The following is a 22,925-nucleotide window of genomic DNA, read 5'->3' as shown; positions in this document are numbered from 1 at the left end:
GATATACAGAAATGGGAAGACTCTACTGTTACAGGTAAAACAACCAACCAACCGTCCAAGACATACCCTTAGGAAACAGACGCCAAATAAAAAAACGTGAGGCGACAATTTGTGCATCCAGTTATTGAGAAGGACTCTCGCAAGCCAAGCGCTCCTCTTTGGATCAGTAAGGTTTTAGTTACTGTACCGTAGCTGTAAACATTCAGTTACATTTACAAATATTTTAATTTGGTGCTTCCAGGAGAAGAGGGATCAACTTAAACTCCATCTGCCAGTTGGTGATGAGAAAGGTTGCTTAAGACAGGATCTGAAGAGCTCACACATTTTAATTACGGCTCCTGAAGCTCTCTATTTTAAGTAAATGAGTTACGACTCCAACATATGCAAGAACGCAACAGCATAAAGTGAACATTTCTGAAGTGACTACTGCTAAGAAATGCACAAGCCGTTCTCAAGCTGGAAGCTAGCTGACGGAGCTCCAGAGGTCACTCCTGCCTTTCGTCACTTCACTAGCAAATAATCTCACAGTAGCAGGGCTGGACTCACAAACAGCACTAGTATTAGAGCCACAATACACATTTAGAAATCAAAGTATCTCAGTCTCACCAATACAAGAATTTGGAGACCTGTTTTGTTTGTACGGGTTGGCGATCATTTACACTCTGGTTTTCTGAAGACAGGTGAAAAGAACGAATTTAGGATTAAGTTCTTACACTAATCTCAGGAGGACCGTGGGCAGCTGTTGAGCATTCAGATCAGCTGGCTTGCTGACAACACACAGAAGACCCTAGCAAGTTAATCTGGCTGATGCACAGGCTCATTTTTCCTGGCATTTGTACCTCTTCTAGCGTGAAATATCTATTCCTCTGCTAAATGCAGTAACCACCGAAGCGCTCATTCCAAAAATACAGTCCCCCTGAGCACTGGCACGGTTATCAATGTTCCCTCAGCAGCTATGTCATTCTGGAGAAGGTGGAAGGAAGAAAAACACCTATCAGTTGTCAAGACAGACACACACCGGCCCACGGCCCGATTTAACTGCCAACAAATCCTACAGGACAGTTTTCAACCAGACCAATCAAGTGCCCATCACAAGCACGACTTTGGAAGGGCACCATTCAAGAGGAGTGGTAGAATCCCAGAGAGAAACAGCTGTGTGCCCAAAAGAGTTGCAGAATAAGAAAAGTTTATATATAATAATATATGCTTTATATTATACTTCACATATATATATATATGAGATCATAATACTTCCAATATGGCCTGAGACAAGAAAGCTGCCCACTTCTTCTCGGAGGAAGACAAAGGCATAGACACTTGTAATATAAACTCAGATCAGTTAAGGAACATCATATGCAATAGTCCTGTAACCGTGACACTTAAGCAAGCAAAGTTTCCATATTCATTGTTCATGAGTAAACAGGGAATTAGTAAAATAGAGGTAATGCGAACAGCATGAGTTACTGTGCGAGTACAGGGTTGATTATGCGCATTGTGTAACACCCTAATTCCCTGAATCCAGATACATATTTTGGAGGATAATTTGGTTCCAAAATTTAATCTTTCATTTCAGTGGAAAAAAACCTACACACGTCTCCTGACTCCAGGGTGCAAAACTGCAGCTTCTTGATGACATGGACGGACAAGAAACTGAGATGCCTTCTTCCACAAGTTGAAAGTAACTTCTGTTTTGCACAAGCAGGGAAAGGAACAACTGCGGATATATAACGAATTCTCTCTCCTCCAATAGCAATAATTGCCCTATTAAGGCAAACCACAAAGACTCCCCACTCCTTCCCAAGAGGCGAGAGCCTCAGTACTGCCCACCAGCCAGCTGTAGCTTCTATCTTCCAAACTATTTCACCACGACTTCTTCTAGGTGTAAACTAGGGACACATTTAGCTATTAAAGTCTTTTGAAAATGTTTGGTTTTATTCTTCGGTTTTCCTAGAGTTGTCACAGAACTTTAAGATAGCATTGCACTAGAAAAACAGAAAAGTCTGCTGCAGGTTTTAAGGCCAACTTAAATGTAAACTAGACCGGGTGGAAGTGGGTTACAATAGATTCTCCGATTTAAAGAGAGAAACATTTAATCACAGATGAAAACAAGAATATGGTCACCTCTCTAACAAAGTGCAGAAACAGCAAAACACATTTATTTTTCAATTTATTGGCACTTATTTGAAAAATAGCATAAATATTCAACAGAAGAGAGACAAGTTGACCCACACGCAACTATTAAACCCCTCTACTGATGCATCTTTTAAAAAAGACTGGAAGAGACACCAGGAGGTTCATTCTTAAGAAATAAGCAAGATCTAAAAAAAAAAAAAAAAAAAGTCTTGCCCTCACCACAAAAGAGTGAATGCACGGCAACTCTTTGGCACATACCTGAAATTGCGAAACAAAACTACGCCATAATTAGACAGAGAGCAAACAGACATTAAAGACAAGCTTGTCCACCTGCCACAGGGATGAAGGGCAGTCCGAAGTTAAAAAGGAACTGCTATCAGGAAGTTGACTATTACAATAAGTTAAGAGGAATGAAATCAGAAGTAAACCATGTCATGTCTTACTTGAGCCGAGTAAAACTATTAAATACATTCTATTTTCCTCCTACAATAAGGACATACGGAAACTGGTCATTGGTCCTCAGGTCACCGGGTCTTTGCACTCCAAGTCGTCCATTTCTAATTTTGATGGCTGCTGTCAATCAAAGCTTCATCCACGTGAATCTTTCACAGCAGAGTTCAGAGTGGACTTTTCTCCTACTTGAGGAAGTTTCCATACTTTTCTCACTTTACTACACGTGACAAAGATTTAGTGTTTAAAATAAAACATTTTGCTTCATTATTAACCTCTCTGGAGAGCAGGCTTGAAACCACATAGTACAGATGCATACACGTGTACAAATGGGGACCCAGCTGGGGAAGTTCGACTGCGTAACAGGAGTCAACAACCAAAATGAGGTTGCCACTGGAAAATCTGAAACAGCTGTCTATGGTGGGGTTTGCAGATTTTTCCTCCTGTTCGGGGAATTTCGGAGTTGAGGTCAGGATGCCTCAACCCACTGACTTTCCACATACAGTACAAGAATCCTGAAACATCTCGGATTACCAAATTCTAGGCTTCCAATCAGCATCTGAAGTTTTTAACAGCAGAAATAACTTGATGCCATTGTTTGAGGAAGTGACATCAAGAGATTTAACACAGATTAAACATGTTTCATCGCTTCAGCCTGTAAAAAGGCATTCAAGATTCCTCACTGTATTTGTCCAACAAAAGTCATACATGAGGACGAATACTGCCTGTTAAAATAATGCACTTCTGAAGTACTAAAATACTAAAACCTCAGGATTTAATGTTTTGTTCCAAACATCGTTACTATTTTTCCGTATTAAAAGACCTTTAACAGAGCATCTACCACTCTAATACATCATCTAAATAGGGAAGAAAAAGTAATACAAAAACCCAGAAGAATGTTCCACACCTAATTTGCATTTAGTCACAACAGCAGTCATGATCATGAATAAAATCCAACATATAAATTTAAGTTGACAATTCACCAACTTGTTCTTTTGACATCTATTAGAACACAGAATCGATTAACAGCCAATCATAATAGAGCACAAGAATCAGTTCCCACCCTAATATTCCCCCTTTCGTATGAAGAACAAAAAAATATAAATATCTAACACTCGGGGAATAAAAACAAATTAGTAGCCGCTTCATTGGTTTCAGACTGAGGACGAATGTGAAAGTCAGCTGTTACTACATAGGCACCACTTCGTGTTAGCGAGGACACTGCCTGTCGGCTGTTGGAAAGCCAAGTCTTCCACAAGCAGAACGTACATACAGTATTTGTAACTTATGCCAACAAGATGATATCCATTGTGAATCAACAGCTTGCTTACTGATGTTAGCATCAAATACGTTTGCAATTCAAATGCTTACTGTATTTTAGTAAATGTCATATAAATCACTAGAAACATGAATTCCTCCTCAAGGAACTATTCTGGAAGTTTTCTAGAAATAATGACATTTCTGGAAGTTCCTATGAGGAACAGAATCAGTTACACACAACAGAAAGTCTTATTGGTATCCAGCCTGTTTCTTGGTGTCCATTAGCAGACTTCTGCTTCTCAATTAATAGGTAACTTAGCCGTAAGATCTACTGGTAAAAAAGGAGATCTGGAGTCAGAAAGTGAGACTGGAGAGTCTGTGTTGGTGCCGACTTCAGCTGGCGAGTCACAGGAAGAGCCCGCACTGCTTCTGTTGTCATCAAGAGCATGTGACGACAGACTGAAAACAGAGTAACATCAAGATACGAGAAATGAGGTGCTCTTTCTGATAAGTTTCAAATACTAGCTTCCATTCATTACAAAGCCATTTTAAAAACAAATGTACACCTTTGAAGGAACAGTAAGCCCTACGACTTGAAATAAATCTGCAACTACACACCTTGCAGTCACTTCCAGACAGACAGATAACATTCTGCCAATTTCCTCCTTCAGCCCACCCAGAAATGGCGCACAGATTAGAAGCATCGGGCTGAGCAGTTCATTGCAAGCTTTACCCCATCTCCTACAAAGTCCCGGGCTAGCGTATATCCAGAGGCCTCTTTTGTCAGGAGAGCTGATGATAAACTGTACATACTTCAGTTGCACATATTTCACAGGACACAAAATTATAACTATAGGTGATCTATCATCAGTGATAGCATCAAAGTATTTTTAAAAATTACCATCTCCTAAACCAAGATGCGGCAACTGAGCCTGCTCTATGCCTACTATGAATAGGGTGTGCAGAAAAGGTATGTTTTTAAAGTACCTTTAAAACATCTATTTTATTATTGCCACTGCAGTGGGCTCAAAGCTTGTGCACAGCTATGTACATTAGCTGGGAGGCAAAAAGGACAAACGTACTGTGAATAACCCTGTCTTGATAGTTGTGTGGGCACACCCTAGGTATTCTTAGCCTCTTGACTAAAATACTAAATCAAAATCCCTTGCTACTAGTCGTTACGATTTTTTACGTAGTACTTTTTATCTCCTCCCAGCAGGGAGGGTCAGGCAGACTAATTTTCCTATGTGACTAAGAGCAAGGAAAAAAAAGAAGGAAAAAACCCCAATCCGCCCACAAACATTAGCATTCATGTTTGATTGCAACTTGAAACTAGACTCCAAAAATTGCCAGCTATGAGGTGTCTTTTCCTAAACATGCTCAGCTCCCATATACATGAAGCATGTTAACAGTCAGTCCTAGAAATTGTAAAATTGTAGTGAATATTACTGCCTGTTTACCATGATAATTTCAGTGCTTCAAAATACAGGATGTCTGTATTAATAAAAAACCAAAACAAACCGACTTCAAGCATGATCATTGCTAGATGAAAAAAGACTTGTAGTGCTTCTGATGAAATCGACACAATAAATAGCACAGCATTTACCATCCCCCAAGGTCCGCCTGATGTGAAATGTCAGGGGTAAGCATGTTGGTGGATCCTTGGAATAATCTTTTTGGATGATCTTCTATCTCTGTTACACCTTTGGTAAGAGGTAAGGAGTGATAAAAAATTACTACTCATTTAAACGGAAATCTACTTTCAATGTACTTCTACAGAGCAAACAGAATAGAGGTTCAAACTTACTACAACCTATTGAGTGTTATTTTACATGTAAAACATAGAAGTTCAATGCTGAAATTTTAAAGACTTTAGTTCTTGGAGACATTCTAGTCCAAGCTTCAGGAAAGTTTAGCGAGTTATGAACTGAGGTTTAGGTATCAGATATTTATTCTTCAGTAGTGGCAAATATTTTTTTTGTTCCAGTTTATTCAGCTATCAGTTCACTAACTAGCTCTGTTAAAGTAGAGAAGCTGAGAATAAGGAAAGCTTCTTTTCCTCTTGCAATCAATATAAACAAGGTCCAGGATTATCACTAAACTTGTATATTGACTTTGATTTCCAAATACACTAGAAGAAGGGAGGATAGATATATGCTTAAATAGGCTACAATAGAACTCGGATAAAAGTATTTAGAAGCTGTCTCAGAGCCAGAGGTATTCTGTTACAAAGGTGAACCATGAAGGTGTATTTAGAAACAGATGCAATAAAATAACCAGAAGTTAAACTTGAAGAAAAATGTAGGAAGATAAGAGAAACATTTGCCAATAAAGCAGTAAGGTGTTTACCAGGTCTCTGGATCAGTTTTTGGTTTTTACCGTAGATTTAAAATCATCAGAAGGGTAATTTTAAATCTACAGTACCTGCGTGCTTCAGTTCACCAGGACTTTCAAAATTTTCTGTTTGTGAAGTTAAACGTACCAATAGCTGTAGTTCTTGTTTTGTTAAGCAGGTTACATTAGTTTATCAAATCTATATGACTACAGCAATGGAAAGGCATTAGAACAGAACAACTATTAGTTTTACAGAATAGTAAAAACTAATTTATCAATTTGTCTGTTTTATCCCTACAAATAGTTCCATTTATTTGCTCATCTGTAATATTCTCTATTTCTAGTCGCTCTTTGAAACATCAGCCAATTGAACAGAGTTATGAAGAAAGCTAAATGGATTATTATAAAACTAACAAGTTGACTTCTTATATTAGCCAAAACCAAACACAGTACCTTTCCTTTTTATTGACCCAAGAACACTTGGTCGAATGCAGTTAATTGGACTCTGGCTTCTCCTGCTAAAAGAAGGCATATGCTATACTGACATCACCATTAACAAAGGAAGCCTGAAAACATGTAAAGAATCAAAAGATACTCAGATGACAAACTACTAAGTGGAAAACACAAAGAAAATAGGCATTAAAACAGCTTATCCAAAATAAGTCCTTTTTTTTTTTTTCCCTGAAGACAGACCAGGAAGCATAGACCTTAACAGAAAAAGGTTTAATCATGTTATTTCACAGCTGGGGCAGTCTGAGCTCACATCTAGGCACTGACTAGATCTCCGTTGACAGGCAGTACTTTGCTGAACTGTTAGGGCCTAATAAAATTTAACTGTATGCCCGCATCACTCCAAACAACATCCAATGCAACTAAAACCAGAATCAGTAACACACCCTAAATCTGTCTGTTTCCCCCGCCTCCCCTTAGAATTCAATTCCATTACTTAAGATCTGATTAGGAGCAATATAGAGACTACACTGAGAAGACAGATGCCAAAATGCAGCCCACTTTCCCGATGTTATGACATGAGGATTTTAACAAATATTTTAGAGCACTGTAGAATCCAAAGTTTACACGGATATATAAAGTTGTATTTGTGATCAGGAATCAATTATGTATATAACAAATTCTGGTATTTCAAAAGCCTACTGTGAACAAGCTATGCCAATTTTGTATTATTGACATGATCTGGTACTTACCTTGAAAATCGCCTTGTTGGACTCGGGCTAGGACTTGGAGGTAATCCACTGCTACTCACCAAACTTTGCAAAGATGGTGAGAAACATTGCTGAGAGTAAAACAGTTTGTGTTATTTACGTATAAACACTGTATCACACTCATATGGTAACAACTGATCCTTATCGCAGGTAAATAAGCAACCCACTATCAATTTAAGCAACCAGTCAATATGGCTGGGTATACTGAGATACCACTGTTTGTTACTGAGAAAAAAAAATTAAGAAAAAGTTGGATAGATTGCATTTTCATGCAGAATACATGCAAGTTGACAAGGATTTATTTCACCGTAGTCTGGTTAAACAGACTATGGTTCATAAAATAAGAATGTATGCCCCTTCCTCTTATTCCAAGAGGAAGGCAAATAAAGAATAAGGTTTATTAACCACAGATTAACAGTCAAACACTCCACAGAAATTCACATCCACAAGATGTGCAACTACTAGCTGGTATTTTCTGGTTTGGGGTTTTAGGTTTTTTTTGTTTACTCTCTAGTTTCTTGTTTGCAGCTGAGGTAGAAAGGAGCAGGTGGCTTAATCTTTTGCTACTAATTTGGTAGAATTTATTTAGCACTACTCAAGATAAAAATCATTATTACCACATTTTGCTCACCTTCCCTATTCCTCTGGTAGGTGAAGGAGCTGGAGAAACTGGGACAAAGTCTACTTGCTTCGGTGATGATGATTTTTCGAAATCATTGTCGCTCTGTAAATAGTACATATAATTAATCTTATGAGCAAGTACCTTAACATGAAAAGGACTGATTGGTGTGGAATTGAATAAGATTCCAAAGTTATCCTCCATCATATTCATAATTTTTAGGTAGCCATTTATGAGATAAGCTTAACAAAAAAACCCAAACAAAAACAAAACCCCAAACCAAACAAAAAAAAGCCTTAAACATTATGTGGTGAGTATCAGAACATGGAAGAAAATTTGAACAGGCAGACATCCATGCAATTTTCTTTTGACATACCAGACCAAGGAACCCACACGTATCCTCGAACAACTGATAATTCTATGCCTTGTTGGTGTGAAAAATTACTGATCAAAAGCAGTGATATACTAAAACCTTAATTGTAGGTCAAACAATAAAAGAAAATGTTGACACGAGAGAGTCTCTAGTGTCCTGATACTGATAATAGAAACACAAATTAAAGCATGAATGCATTACCAGGCTCAAGCTCTCCTCCCATGAGTGGCTCATCTGCATTGCTACTTGCACTTCTCTATAAAGAAGAAAAGAAATGTATTGTCCTGGGCCCACAGAAGACTACATTAAGTATTCTAGTTTGCCGTAATGCTTACCTTTCACGTACTGTTTCTCTGTTCATCAAATTCATTCCTTCTTCCTAAAAGATTAGCAGATGAAAAATTAAGACACTCCCCCCCAAAAAGCTTTGCTACAGCAAATCAGAAAAGCTCATTTCATTTCACTTCAGTACGCGAAAAATTTAATTCAGCTCGGTTAAGCAACAATAACCTTAAGCTCTCACTAAATGAAAAGGAGCGAGGGGGAAAGGACGGAAAAGAGATATAGCAAGAGAGACCATCACATAAGAAGTGCTTATGGGAGTTGGTTGTTTCTCAAGCAGCTTTTTTATTTTCATTACTATCCAAGAGGTAGTTACAAAACTTAACAATGATAATACAAACCAAAAATTCTGCACATGCTAGGGTATCTTTATGCAGTCTTGCATAATATTATTTCACAAAGTAGAAACTAGTACAGATAATAATCAAAAGCATGGCTGGATTCTTACCTTATTCTATGGATTAGTAACTAACTAGACACTTGTCAGCATTTCATTTGCAATACAGGGCATTGTACCCAATGAATTTGGGATTTAGTGTGTTTTTTTCTAAAACATTCATAAAATATTATTAAAATGGATCAAAGATGTAAAATTAAACTAAACATTAACACCAAGTTAAAGTACAAACTTGACTCAATCTCCTCTTAGGTAGACACCATTCCTTAAAACTAACTGAATACTGTCCAGTCTGCTGAGTGAATGAGTAGATTCCCTAATTCAGTCCAGTTCAAGAATAAAAGTTCAGCTAAACATCTTCACAATCTTCTTCATATGTAGGAAGAGTCTTACTAACGTAGTTCAACTGTTTGATTATTTGCTAAGATTTGAAAGAGATCGAAGTAAATCACACAGGTTCCCATCTGTGCCAGTAAGTATACAGGACATGGAATTTCAACTTGTGAATTTAATGATCAAACACAAATTAGAAAATGTCATTGTTTCCTTTAATAAATGTATGGAACAAGTATGAATACAGAAGTATTTTCCAAAAAATTGAATTATCAAACTTTACTTCATGTAATATAGCAGAGCCACAGTAGTTCATTCCCTTGCTCTCATAACATTTACATATTAATCCTAAACTGTTTTATGTTGATAAAAACAACTCTACAACCGACCCTAAGCGCTTCAGAGTCTCTTTAAGCCAGTAAATTATTTACATAATGAAAGCAAGCAGTTATTTTCTTCAGGATTACTATGCATGCACCTTAAATATCTGAGGTGGGAAGCAGAAGTGCCTTCCATCGCTTCAGACATCTTACCCTGAAAATGCTGACCGAAACATTAAATTGTTTTCTTAACTTTTCACCCTGTAAAAATCAAGCCTATCCATTGAAAACCAGCAAGCTAAAAAAAATTATTAAAAAAAAAATCAAGCATCTTCAAGCCAATTTTATAAACATTCTACTGTCAAAAAGTCGACATACAAAATGGAGGAACCAAGAAAGTTTGAGCTTGTTGAGTTTAAAACTTGAGTCTTTAGACTGCGGTCTGTTGTCTGGTAGCAGTGCTATTTAAGCCTACTCAGATATTTGCCACACACACCCCTCCCTTCCTAAGTGTTTGCTCTTGTGCCCTTCCCCCTCCGCTCATGCTGTGACAGCACAAGTACAGTGATCTGGATAAGAAAATTATACAGATGAAAAATAGCCCAGCCAGAAGAGTCCAAACTATTTTTTAGCCAGAGTGCTTCCTTATCCAGTTCATCTTCTGGCTGCATAAAAGTCTTGTGCCAACACAAGTTAAGGAACACTTTGTTATTGGCCCTGAATATTTATGCTGGCACTACTGCCAAAAACTTGATGAAACTTTACCCTAGAGGGTTTACATCAAAGGTTTCCTTTCTAAAATGTCCATTTTAAGATTTCTCTTTCTGCTCAAATTTTCTTCTCACTATAAGATGCATTCTACTTCATGAAATTTGGAACTCTGCAGACAAGATACAGCTTTTACTTTTGAAAACACCTTGAAGTGATAGACTGCTGCAGACTCTGTACTACAGTTTCAAAGTAAAATCCATAGCCATTTGAAGGACATTACACATTAACTGCAAAAAACCAACCACCTATAAAAAATTTAAAGTTAAAAAAAATTAGAATCTGTACTTACCTGTTTGATTTGATGAAGACGGCTGCTAGGAATACGGATAGGAGATGATGGCACAAACTGCAAAACAAAGCCACATACAACTGAAACACACTTAGTAACTGCAGAAGAAGGGAGAGAAAGGTGCAGGGATGTTAGTAACCACCCTACAGTGGTAACCCAAACTAAAAAATATATGTTGTTTGGGTTTAAAAAAAAAAACCAACACAAAACAAAACAACCCAGCATTCATAAGATTCTCAGTATACACAAACTACATTAATTACTTGCAAGAACATGATAATACGTATTTCCATATTATACTGCTTTGTATGCCCACAGATGCTAATTGGTATCAGCCTGCCTTTCACTTCATTTCCAGGCAACTAGAATTCACAGCCTTCTCTACAGAATGAAGCTGCTTTTAACTAGCACACTGCCACTCTTAATATTTACAGCTGCATAAATATTTTAAGTGATCCAGAATATTTTCATTTAAGTGATCCAGAAGGCTCCCCAATAGTTCGTTTAGAAATACAAAGCCAAAACCACACACTGTGCAAAAAGGTTTCTGGATTATTGTCTGCCTATAAACAAGTACTTTGACAGGGGAACAAAATCAGCTATTAGAAGGCTAACAAAGAGCTAAATACCTTCCTTACGGTTTCTCAAGTGCTTCACCAATTCAGGTGAAATCAGAAAGGATGTCACTAAAAATGGTCTTCTGTTCATTTTGTCAGTTTTGCGTCAAGATGTCACTGGAATACTATGATCTAACACTGCATACTCAAAACCAAGTAATTAAAAGTTATTGTTTTCTCAAAATATAATTTTCTTTCATATATTTCCCATCCCTCAAATGTCTGACCCTCAGTTGACTTTTGTCATAACCGATTCAGGGATCAAAAATTCAAAGCTAAAGCTTTGAATAGAGGTTTAACTTCTCCTCTGTAAGCTGACAACCCCTCCAAAAAACAAGGTGTCTTTTTAAAACGGATGTGTGTTCAGCAAGTAAGATTTGTATTATTACTAAGTGTTTATGTGCTTTATGCAGTATGAGGCTTCATCCCCTTCACAAAACATTACTAGAGCTCTTCATTATGCTAAAGTTGGAAAACTAACAAACATTCAGTTAACCATATACTGCTCCATCTTCTAATCAGTGCCATAGAGAATACAAAGATTTTGGTGTCTTACACAAAAGGTATGGTAAGTTATCACCGACTATTAATGCTTCATATATCCAGAATCCTCCCTCTAAAAACACAAACATCAAGACATCACGCCCTTTTTCTCACAAAAGATATTAGCCTATCAGACTCACACAGAGGATGTCTAATGTTTGTGCCAGAATTTAGTCGTCATAATATATACTACTAAAATCTAATGGCTAGAATGTTTTGATTTGCCAGTTCTTAAGCCCAGTTTAGGTCAGCTTTACTATTATATCGGGCTCCCAAAAATCCTGTGCACCTAAAAAGAATTCCTCCAAGTTGTACCAGTCAATGTGGACCTTCAGTTGACCTTGATTCTCATGCAGAGAAAAGGATCTGGACAATAGTACATTCCTGCCTATTCACACTGCCACTCCACAGTAGAAATGCATTTGTTCCACTCATTATATTCTAATTTTATGACTGTGATCCACATACTTTAAGGTCTGACATTAATAGAATATATAAGAAACCAGTGGCTCACAGTGTAAAATAAAAATTATAAAAAGACAGTCAAGTGTTCCTCTGCAGGAGCTAACGCACTAACTAAATCCATTAACTCTGAGGATCCTACATCCCATCTCCAACAAGTCATGATCCTTGCTTTGTTAATGCTTAAAACTCACTTTTTCCCTGCCTGTAGTCCTTTGATTTAATTCCTGTGAAAAGAAACTATCAGAAGGCTCAGTCACTTTTAAAGGATACTTGCTAAAGCAGACTGAACGCGTTTGTTAAAATTATGCTACTCAAATCCCCAATGTTTCAAGAAAGCACAAAGCTTAATAAAAAACATTACAAACTATTACACTATCTCATGGAGGAGAAACACTGTCCCCTTCCTCCCTTCTCCAGTACGTTAGATAATCTTTTTCGCTGAAGGTAAAGTTTCAGAAGAGCCAGTTAGGCAGGCAGCACAGCCAAAGGAAGCAGTCACCTTCCCCGATGCCTCTGCCCTTCCATTGCCGTCCCTGCAGTGCCCCCTGCCTTCTGCCAACACAAGCATTTGTGGGGCCACACAGTGAACCATGACAGGGAACTTACCTAGCTTTAGAAGAGAGGGGAAAAAAAAAATTAAAAAGTCAACTTTTGCTGAAACAGTACCTAAACATCTAACCACGGACTAAAATGCTTTGCTTAAACAGCAAAGCCAAAACCCCAACCACACAAACAAAACACAAAACACCAAAACATTTACTTACTAGATGCCACTGTTATCTTCTGGAAGGAAATAAACAGCAGATACTGAGCCTAGTTGACCCTTCCTTGGCAATTACATGTAGTGTCAGAAAACTGTAGATTAAGCCCCAGCCAAAATGGCATAGCTGCCCCTGTAGTCATCATAAAAAAGTTGGAGTCTGAGACTTGGAGAAGCTACTCAATAAAGAAAGTATTTTAGAATTCAACTGAGCAACAGGGACAACCACAACTGCCCTGAAGATGGAGCTAGATAGTGTATGACCTTCAGTTATCAGACCATTTTAGCAACTCCCTTTGTTCCCATGACAGTGAACACAACACAGATCAGACAAATACTAATCAATTTTTTTCCACAAAGTTTAACAAAATGTAAAATTTTAGCTGTACTTACAATACTAAATTAAGAAAGTTTCAGTCACTTACTGGATCTTTTCACCCTCTTTATTAGAGTTTACACTGCAATAAAACTCGGACTAGTTTTCCTAAATACAAAAAAGTGGTTTTTGAAGTACATTTTTTTGAAGTACACTTTATCACCTACTTATTATAAAAGTTAATTTACCAAAGCAGATGTCACCTAGCTCCTTAGAACACTTTAACATCATAAAACTACATGTACTACTTCGCTATAGCAAGAATACCAGGTGTGGTTGCTTAGGGTCCTTAATGCTGAACGTTTAATTATTTTCACAAAATCATTTATCTATGGATGATCCTGCTTTAAGACCACAGAAGGATGAGATAATGTCTAAGTTCCTTTCCGATTCCATCCTCCCTGCCATCTTCAACAGAACCAAAAACCAGACCATAATTCAAAGAAATATTTCAAAGTGGACAAGGCACTGATCTAGCAGTCAATGGAGCACTTGATTTTTACCATAAGTAAAATTTCAACTGTATTTTGTCAGCAGCTGGTCAGCTGGGGGTGAAGAAGAAAGTTAACTTTCAGGATGCTTTTTAATAACCTTCAAGTGAGGTGAAGGGTTAAGAACATCATCCCATGAAGATGGGAACACTGGTTCAGCCCAGAAGACTGCAACATCTATTAGGGGCAGCTGGAAGAGCTAGCCCATCAGTGAACTAGCTCCCACTTCCCAGCAAGTTCTGGGCAACGCGCCCTAAATTAGCATCTTTTTTGCCCAACAATTGAGCATCTTCAAGAAGTAAACACAATAACCTGAGCTTTTGCCTTTGTTTGTTTTGCCTCTCATCTGACCACAAGCATAAACAAATTTACCCTAAGCTGCTGCCCTAAAAATATATATGAAGAAAGAGACTGTTGTTTAAAGAAATCTTTACCATAATATGTTCTATCGGGTTTTATATCCTAGCAGGAGAAAGGCTTTTCCACCAATCTTTCTAGACTTTTACGTAAGTATCCCGGTTCTGTTACAGATGCAAACGTTTGCTGAAGTAGTTGCCTGTCCTGGTTTTAAAACAGAATTTTAGCTAAGGGGCATCAGTCAACAAAACAGGAGAGCAGCATTCTTCCACCATTAACATGGGGCTAACAAATTATTTCTAAAGCATCTTCAAAAGGTAACGAAGAAAAACAGGATACGTGCTGTTAGCATTACAGGGACTTTGTTTCCCATACTTAAAAGAAAATTGATACTACTCCCCTCCCACCCCAACATAGCTTAATTTTTCCAAAACATTAATAATCAACTGAATGCAGCTGGATGTTATCCCGTGTCTACCTGTTTCTTAAGGCTTTCTTAGGGGAAAAGTTACATTTCTGGTTATACATGAAAGTCTGACCAAAAATTCCTTTTGGTTAGAGGAAATAACTACCCCATACACCCTAACCCTTTAAGGGTTAACAAACCATGCTGTCTATGTGAGCCTGTGGAGGTGTTCTAAATCAGCCAAAATCACACCCTTCTGCCACAATTTGTACAATACTAAAACCCAAGACATGCAATATTTTCTCTGGGTTTAGATTAATATTTTAAAAATTTGGATTTAGGGAGTTGCAATAACAGAAGTCTGACAAAAGTTGAAACCACAAATGAACGTCTCTAAGAGATACAGAATCATTCACCTTGGAAGTCTCAAGATTCATGTTCTATCAGCCAGTTATATCTTGTTATATCAGTTGTTGATTACAACAGTCTATTCTGTCATTACTATATAAAAGACAATTTAAGATCAGAACACCACTGCACTTTTTAAAAAAAAAAATCAGAAATGATTAGCACACTGGTTACTGAGCAATACATCTATGTAATTAGTTTTCCTTGTGGGCTACCTTTCTCACTCCATCTTAGAACATCTGCTTGCGTTTTATAAACAAAGTTATGATCACAATGAAACACAAGTACTCTCCAAGACCAAATGGTCTATAAATAACATTTCACTATAGCTACAGCGTATTAATGTCACAGTCTACAGCCTTGTTTCTGAAAACATGTGGTATTAGTTTCACAGGCTACAATCTAATTTTCTTCTTTAATCCTGTTTGCACACTTCTGCTTTGGACCTAATGTGGTTGGTCTAATAGTTTTCTTACCAGACTATGACGATTCATAACTGTGGTACTGTTCCTGCGGGTTCGCAAAACGTTAGCCTGGAACACCTGCGAATTATCGCTGTGAAAAGAAACACTTGTCAAATGCAAAAGCCATTTCCTTCCTATCAAAAAGTACCTCTTAATATAAACTCAGTTTCAAATGCTATGACAGCTATCATTTCAAGACAAAGCACTCAAGAGACAGGTATGTAAGAAATCTTTTAGCTTGTTGGCAGAGAGTGGAAACCAAATTGCTCTTCCCCCAAGTCCCAGCTACTTCAATTAATGACTAATTAATCATATTGAGTCTTCAGAATAACTGAAAAAATTGTTAAGACTGATCATTTCTATGGGAATTTATGATGTTTGGAATGGCTGCAGCTTGCATATTGCTTCGAACGTCATTCAACAGAACAAATTTATAAATGGCATATAACCAGTAACTGAAACCAGCTTCAATGCCATAGATAGAATAAAAAAATACAGTTTCTTGATAAATCTTATCACTACGAACATTTAATAAGTTCTGAACTTTTTTCCAGGAAAGGTTAAATTAAACATACAGTAAAACCAGTTTTTAAAGCCCTAAGACTTTTGACCACAGTCATGTTTGTAACCAGGAAGCAGCGCATCCATTTAAATAACACCGGATTAATTATGTGATATAAAATGAGCTCCTTTCTCAGGGCAACTTTAGTCCTATTGATTCCTAAAGCATGTTTCACTGGTTATCACTAATGTTACCAACAGCCATTGATCAACACTTAATGAATGAGACTGCAGAAATCAAGTAAGTTTTATGGTCACTAGAATAAAAATTTTGAGCCACAATCCTACAGTCCCCATGCCTAAAAATCACTGAGGAACTGCACAGGCAAACAGATCCAAATGTCAGATCGTAACTAGATCCAAATTACAAGAAGTCACTGGGTTGTACCTTTTTGTCTCCACTGCTAACCTGGGATGAACAAAAGCACTACACAAATACAATTTCTTAAAACTAATCTGACCAACAGTATTACCTTGTTCTAGAGACTGATAATCATAATGTGCTTTAAAGACACATCACTAACAGAATCCTCCGGTTTAAAATGCACCAGACACATAAGTTTTAGACAGCTTTTATCTAGCTGTAAATAAAAAATAAACAAAGCTTATACTGTGAAATAAAAGCCAATAGAATTTGGCATAAGCACTGTGCTTTTCGCCAAGAAGAATGCATCAACTCCCTGTCTCTAAAACGTTAAGTACAAATGACCAGACATCATTTACAATTTGCAAAGAAGTATCACTCAGTTCACACCCACAAGAGATCAAACAGTTGCCATTTGATAGGCAGTAGACAGGAGAAATTTAAGGGATCCATGACGTGATGTTTAGAGATGAGATTTACTGGCTGAGGCCAACAGCTACAACTCCATTTTAGTTTAAGTGTACTGGTTGGCATGCAAACACAACACAAACAGTACATCCTGAAATCCAGGGTTTGAATGGGGAAAACAGGTTGGAATGATTCTGTTACACATTACCATAGGCTGAGTCCAATATTCAGTGCTAACTAGAAGAGAAGAGAGGGAGAGGGAAAAAAACCCAAACCCTATAGTATCCTTACCTTTAATCTCCCTTGCAAAAACACCAGAGCTGGTCAGATCTCAGACTTAACCTTTCACAGAAAATTCTTGCAGTTCCCATCAAAAATCAACTTTATTTGGCATGAAAACAAGAATCAGAAGTTCTGTGAAAGATAACTTCTGTGATCTAAAATATTCCACTTAAAAATGTTCTCTGGCTCTACGGTAACTCATTCTTACTAAAGAATGAGCCAAGCTCCTTACTAAATCTGTTAATGAAGAAGTAAAAACAGGAGGCAGAGCAGAAAAAGCAAGCTGTTCAAGAGCAAGAGCTTTTGTTTCAGTTTACCCAACAAAGCCATTCTGGGAAAAACTGAAGTTTCTTGCCAAGAGCAGCAATCTTGCAAAAACAGTTTTCTGCTGGAAAATTCCTAACAGGCAAACCACTGCAACCACCTCAAATTAGTTCAATGCCATTTCAGTTTAATTTGTATAAACACCTAACGTATGGTGTATGCACAGTTTCAAGGCAAGAGCTCAGGCTTACCCTCCTACCTGCCCAGGCCCTGAAATAAAGAATTTGTTTACAGCATAGTTATGGGATGCTTTTTTTTAAAAAAAAAAAAAAAAAAAGTCAAGGGTCTCACAGTTTCTAAGAAACAACTTACAAAAGGCTGAGAAAACACCTCGTCTCAGTTACATAATTAGTTTACCTGCTCAGAAATCTCCCTGAGGAACAACTGCCATTCACAATACTTCTATACTGCATGGAAATGTAAACTGATAGTTGTTTCATTATGATTATGCAATAGAATCACACTTATGTTTACTTAATATTAAATCATGAATGAATAGGCAAGAATTAGTATTTCCTCTGAACTGTAATGTACTGTTAACCATTTTGGTACAGAAGATTTACGAGATTTGTTTGTCACTTGATATCTAGTTCCTTACAAGCAACATCAAGTTTAAGAAAAAAAACCCCAGTATGTACTTATCATGTATTATACTATCTTTTATAAAGTTTATTGTCAATATGCTCTCCCAAACTGCAGACATACTACTAGTAGCCGCATATGGACCACCCTGAAGTTAGGTGGTAACCACACCATGTAGCGGATGGGGGCATCTCCCAACTTCATGACAGCCCAGAGGAGGCAAGAAATAGCACTCCAAGTTATAAACTTACCCAAACACAAAACCATACAAGAGACCATGCGAATCTGAGAGCTCTCCTCCTAGCCCTTGCCTGGGACTGCCGCTGCCTCTGCCCTGTCAGCTGAAGAGAGCTAGACCTGGAACACACAGCAAACGTCCAACCCCCCTTGCAATACCCGTACTAACAAAATTAGTACTGTCCAGCAAAACTCCAGGACAACTGATACATTGTTTTACACTAAATGTAAAACTCATGTATCTTTCAAGGTCCCATGAAATTACCTTCTTCACCGAATTCGCCCGATTGTTCTGAAAGCATTTACTGTTGTAATCATACACAGTGCAGTGATTTTTTTTTTTTTTTTGGTCAAACTTGGACCCTTACAGAAATCACAGAGATCGCTACTTTATCTGTGGTAACGGCCACAACCCTGACACTGTGTACTGTATGTTTCTCAGCTACACAACACACAGCAGACCCAGATGAAAACAAAGCGTTTTAATAAAGCTACAGCACGTCTGCCTAGGCTTTCTTGCACCTCTCCACACTTAGAGGGGTATCCTGCCTAAATCCCTCTCCGCTTGGGACACCGGTGAGGAACCCACGTTTCCCCCTAAGCCCAAGGCGCCCCAAAACATCACCATCGCTTTGCGCAGCGGGGCGGGCGGTGAGGAGCACACCTCCCAGGCCGGCCTGGGTAAACGCGGAGCAACCCCCGGGGCTACAACCAGGGCGGCCACGGACCCCGCTCCCGACACAGCGGCGGCCAAACTCCCGGGTCCCGGCAGCCTGACCCGGGGCGGGCCCAGCCGCCGCCGGGGCTCCGGGGCCCGCCGCTGGCGCCGCGGGCCGGGCCGGGCCGGGCCGCGCTCACCTGAGCCCGTGGATGAGGGGGGCGCTGTTCGATCTCCTCAGGCCGCCCCCGTCGCTCGGGGCCGCGGCGCTCCCCGGCGGCAGCTCCAGGTCCAGCTCCATTTTCTCCTGAGCCATCGCGGCAGCGGCGGCTCCGGCTCCTCCCGCTCCGCCGCGACGCCCATTCACTGCCGGCGGCCGCAGCGGCTCCTCATGCCGCCGCTCCCCCCGGCCAAGCGCGGCGCGGCCGCCCCTACAGGCCCCGCGGGCGGCGCCGCAGGCAGAGCCCGGGGGCGCGCCGGGCCCGGCGAGGGGGGCGGCCCCAGCAGCGCCCCATGCCGGGGGCAGCCCGTTCCCCCACCCGCTGTCGCCGACCGACGAGCGCCGGCGCCGCCGCCTCCGGAGGGGAGCGAGCGCCTCGGGCCGGACGCCCCCCCGCGCCCGCCGCCGCACGGTGCGCATGCGCCACAGGGAGCCCCCCGCATGGCGGGCCCGAGCTGGTGGGCCCGCGGCGGCAGGGCGCATGTGCAGAGCGTCCCAGCGGCGGTCGGGACCGGGGTTAGCGGCCGGGCGGCCCGGTTCCCCGGGGCTCTCCGCCGCCGGGCTTGCGGCCAGCCAGGTGTGTGAAGCGGTACGGTCTTGGTGCTGCTGTTCCCGCCGAGCCCCTCAGGCGAGGACAAGCAAAAATCATGGGAGACGTGAGGCGGGACGGAAAGGCACAGCCCCCGCCGCTGAGGTGAGGTGAGGTGAGCGAGGGGCCCGCGCGGCCTGCCTGCGGGACTGCCCGCCGGGCGCGGGGTGCCGTCAGGGGCCGGGGCTCCCTTGTGCCTGGAGATGTACAGCCGCAGCTGCAAGTGGTGAGAAAGCCTAAAAACGCGCCTGTCCCCTCCCCGGGGTTGCCTGGCCCGGCTGCCGCGTGTGGGAGAGCCCTGGCCGGCGGCTCGGCCCGGACCCACCCCCGCTGAGGTTGCATGCGTGGAGCTCGGCTCTGAGGCACAGGTACTCGGTGCTGTAGAAGACATCTGTATCCTTATTTTTCTATGCCACAGCAGTTTCTGTCAAGCCCAGTCTAAACATTTGTGTAGAGAGCAATTCTGCCCTCGTGCACTTACTGCCTGATGTGTCAATGTCAGTACTTACCTGTCGCCGTGTAGCCATCCATCTTAACTGTAGTTAAATCATTTTATCTAACTGTAGCTAGATATTTACAACTCAGATGTAAATATTTTAGGTGTCTAAAGTATGTTCATTAATACTCTCTTGCTAAGTGCTGCAATGCTGACCTTTAAATATCGAAAACTAAGCATCTGAGTTAATATCGAACCATTGTCACTTCTCAGAAATACGGTTGACGGTTCTTTGCAGGCCCAGACATCTCTTCATCAGCTTATATTCCAGGTGAGATTTTCAGGCAGTCTTTAAGAACAAAAATAACCAGAGAAGAAAGGTAGATTATAGGTAGCTAAACCATTTTTTTCATGGGTCACATGCTTACTAATTTATTTAAGGCCGATGGCATTTTGTAACTTTGAGTGGCTGTGTTTATTTGACCCACGGGGATGTTTCCCTGATACTATCAGACATCTCTCACACTGTTGCCCACGCCGTAACTTCGTGCCCACCAGTCCCTCAGTATCACTGTACCCACCTATCTCATTCTCCCAGCCTCCCTTTCCCCCTTCTGAGTCTCCATCCTTCACCTGTATCCTCCCGAGGCTGTGTTTAACATATTCTCTCCTTTCTTAATCCCTGTTGCCATGGCCATTTGCACTGTTGCTCTAACTCAGCTCTTTGTCATTCCCTCATTTCCATCTTTCACCTCATTCTGTTCCACAGCACAACTCTCCTGCAGCCACATCCCCTTTTCTCTGCCTCGCCACCCTCCTCCTCGGGCCTTTGAGGGTCACCTTGATGGTCCCCACTTTCTCTTGTATGTGCATACCCACTAAGGTTTTCTTGGTGAGAGTAGACCCCTGGTCAGGCAGTAGGTTGATGTGTTGGTGCCGGGCACTGGAAAATTTGAGTACATGGAGCAGATGTTTTTGAGCTCTCGGCCACGTTTTGGATATTGTTGACTTCTTCCTTAGCGGTATCCTGGTACACAGCATTTGAAGCTTTTTGCTGTCCGTAGCGGCAAGGACATAATTTAATAACTCCACAATAAAAGCAAATAGCAAAATCCACATAGTTTGGTGATGTAGTCAGATTTTGCAGGTGGCTTTTGCATTAGCAGAGCCGATGTACGTGTGAGTAGATTTCCGTTCAGGGCTAGGAGTTTTGCTAGACACTGTCACTCGAATCGCCTTTTGGGCACCCTCCAGCTGTCGTATGAAACACTTGCACTGAGGCGCTAGGCAAGGGGAATGGTGCAGGGTCTGTATTAAAGCTCAAAAGTGGGGCGTTGCTTTTAGCGAGTGGTGGCAGTGAGAGGTGATGAACAGGCTCTTCTTCCTTTTGCAGCAACAGATCTTAATTTTCCAGTAACTGATTGTAATGATTAGAAACCAAGCAAAAGACAGTTTGAAGTTACTTACCTTGTTTATCTTTGGAGGAGATGGCAATTCTGTGTTATGTCACAGAAGGGTGTCATTACTAGCTACCGTATATCATAGTGTAAGCACTGGCACAGGACTGTGAATGTTTTCCTTCTGCAGTAATACTAGACAAGGAATTTTGTCTCCAGGTTTTTCAATATAAACACATACTGAAAAATCCTGAAAATATTTAAAATGTAATCTTGTGGGGCTGTTAACTCCTCTCAGGTACCTAATAGGCACAAAGTTCTTCGTTAATAGTGTCGGTGCGACGCAAGAAGTGTGAGCATCAACAAAAACAGTTGATGAGACATATACGCTGTCTCTGAAGGTAAAAAAATGGAATACATTCGAGTCAGTCTTGGTTAACAAAAAATGCAAGAAGGTACCACAGTAAACAGCAAGCTGTACGAGCAACGGTTCTACTCAGTTATGTGGGAACATCCACCTTCAATTGTTTTGAAGTAAGAGAATAATTCATATAGCCATGCTCCCGCTTAAGAAAGTTGAAATGATGAAAAATCCTAACTTCTCTGTCTTAACTGTTTCTGTACCTAGTGCTCTGGAAAAAGAGTTGCTGTTTCCCAGAAGAAAATTAAAACCTTTCTAAATTCTGTGCTGGTAAAGACCCTGAAGATCCCCTGCCTGTGAGAGACAAATGAGTACGTTGCAATTGTTATTGTAGAAAAATATTGGGAAATAAAGATCAGTAAGCACAGACTTAGAAACTTTGATCACTTGGAGTGGAATTGTAAAGGTCACTCCAAAACCTAAATATGGCCAAGAACTAGAATTGTCACATGTCTCATAACAAACTTTATGCCGGATTTTGGAAAACAGTGCGAAGGCTCGCGTCCTCGTTACTCATTAAAAACGTGTTACGTTCTTCAGCAGCCAAACAAAGCTGGGAAAAACACTGGACGAGGCTGCGTGATTTCGGCTGAGGAGAGACTCCGACCCTGAACCCCGCTGGCGCTGCCTCCCGCCAGGGCAGGGCACAAGCCCAGCCTGGGGCTGACCCGCTTGCGAACACGCCGGGGCTTACGGCCGCCGTCGGGCTCGAACCCGC

At 40.5% G+C, this 22,925-nt stretch overlaps 1 protein-coding gene across 2 annotated transcripts; it reads right to left on the bottom strand.

Annotated features, from left to right (window-relative positions):
- Window positions 1–3,344: 3,344 nt before the first annotated feature.
- On the bottom strand, window positions 3,345–19,568 carry LOC143164393 (P2R1A-PPP2R2A-interacting phosphatase regulator 1). 2 transcript variants are annotated; one of them, XM_076346925.1, is made up of 10 exons: window positions 19,345–19,568; window positions 15,741–15,819; window positions 10,842–10,898; window positions 8,725–8,768; window positions 8,591–8,645; window positions 8,029–8,121; window positions 7,380–7,468; window positions 6,631–6,695; window positions 5,450–5,546; window positions 3,345–4,302 (listed from the first exon to the last, which is right to left on the bottom strand). In XM_076346925.1, the coding sequence occupies exons 1-10, from the start codon at window positions 19,458–19,460 to the stop codon at window positions 4,143–4,145; spliced, it is 855 nt and encodes a 284-aa protein (XP_076203040.1). In that variant the 5' UTR covers window positions 19,461–19,568; the 3' UTR covers window positions 3,345–4,142. The 2 variants fall into 2 exon arrangements, with proteins under 2 accessions (XP_076203040.1, XP_076203039.1); XM_076346924.1 differs by having other exon boundaries at window positions 6,631–6,692; window positions 19,345–19,533.
- Between the last annotated feature and the right edge of the window lie 3,357 nt (window positions 19,569–22,925).

Source organism: Aptenodytes patagonicus, chromosome 9 (assembly GCF_965638725.1).
Source record: "Aptenodytes patagonicus chromosome 9, bAptPat1.pri.cur, whole genome shotgun sequence".
NCBI classification, from domain to species: domain Eukaryota; kingdom Metazoa; phylum Chordata; class Aves; order Sphenisciformes; family Spheniscidae; genus Aptenodytes; species Aptenodytes patagonicus.
Note: the sequence above shows the minus strand (reverse complement) of the source record. Positions and strands in the feature narration are given on the sequence as shown.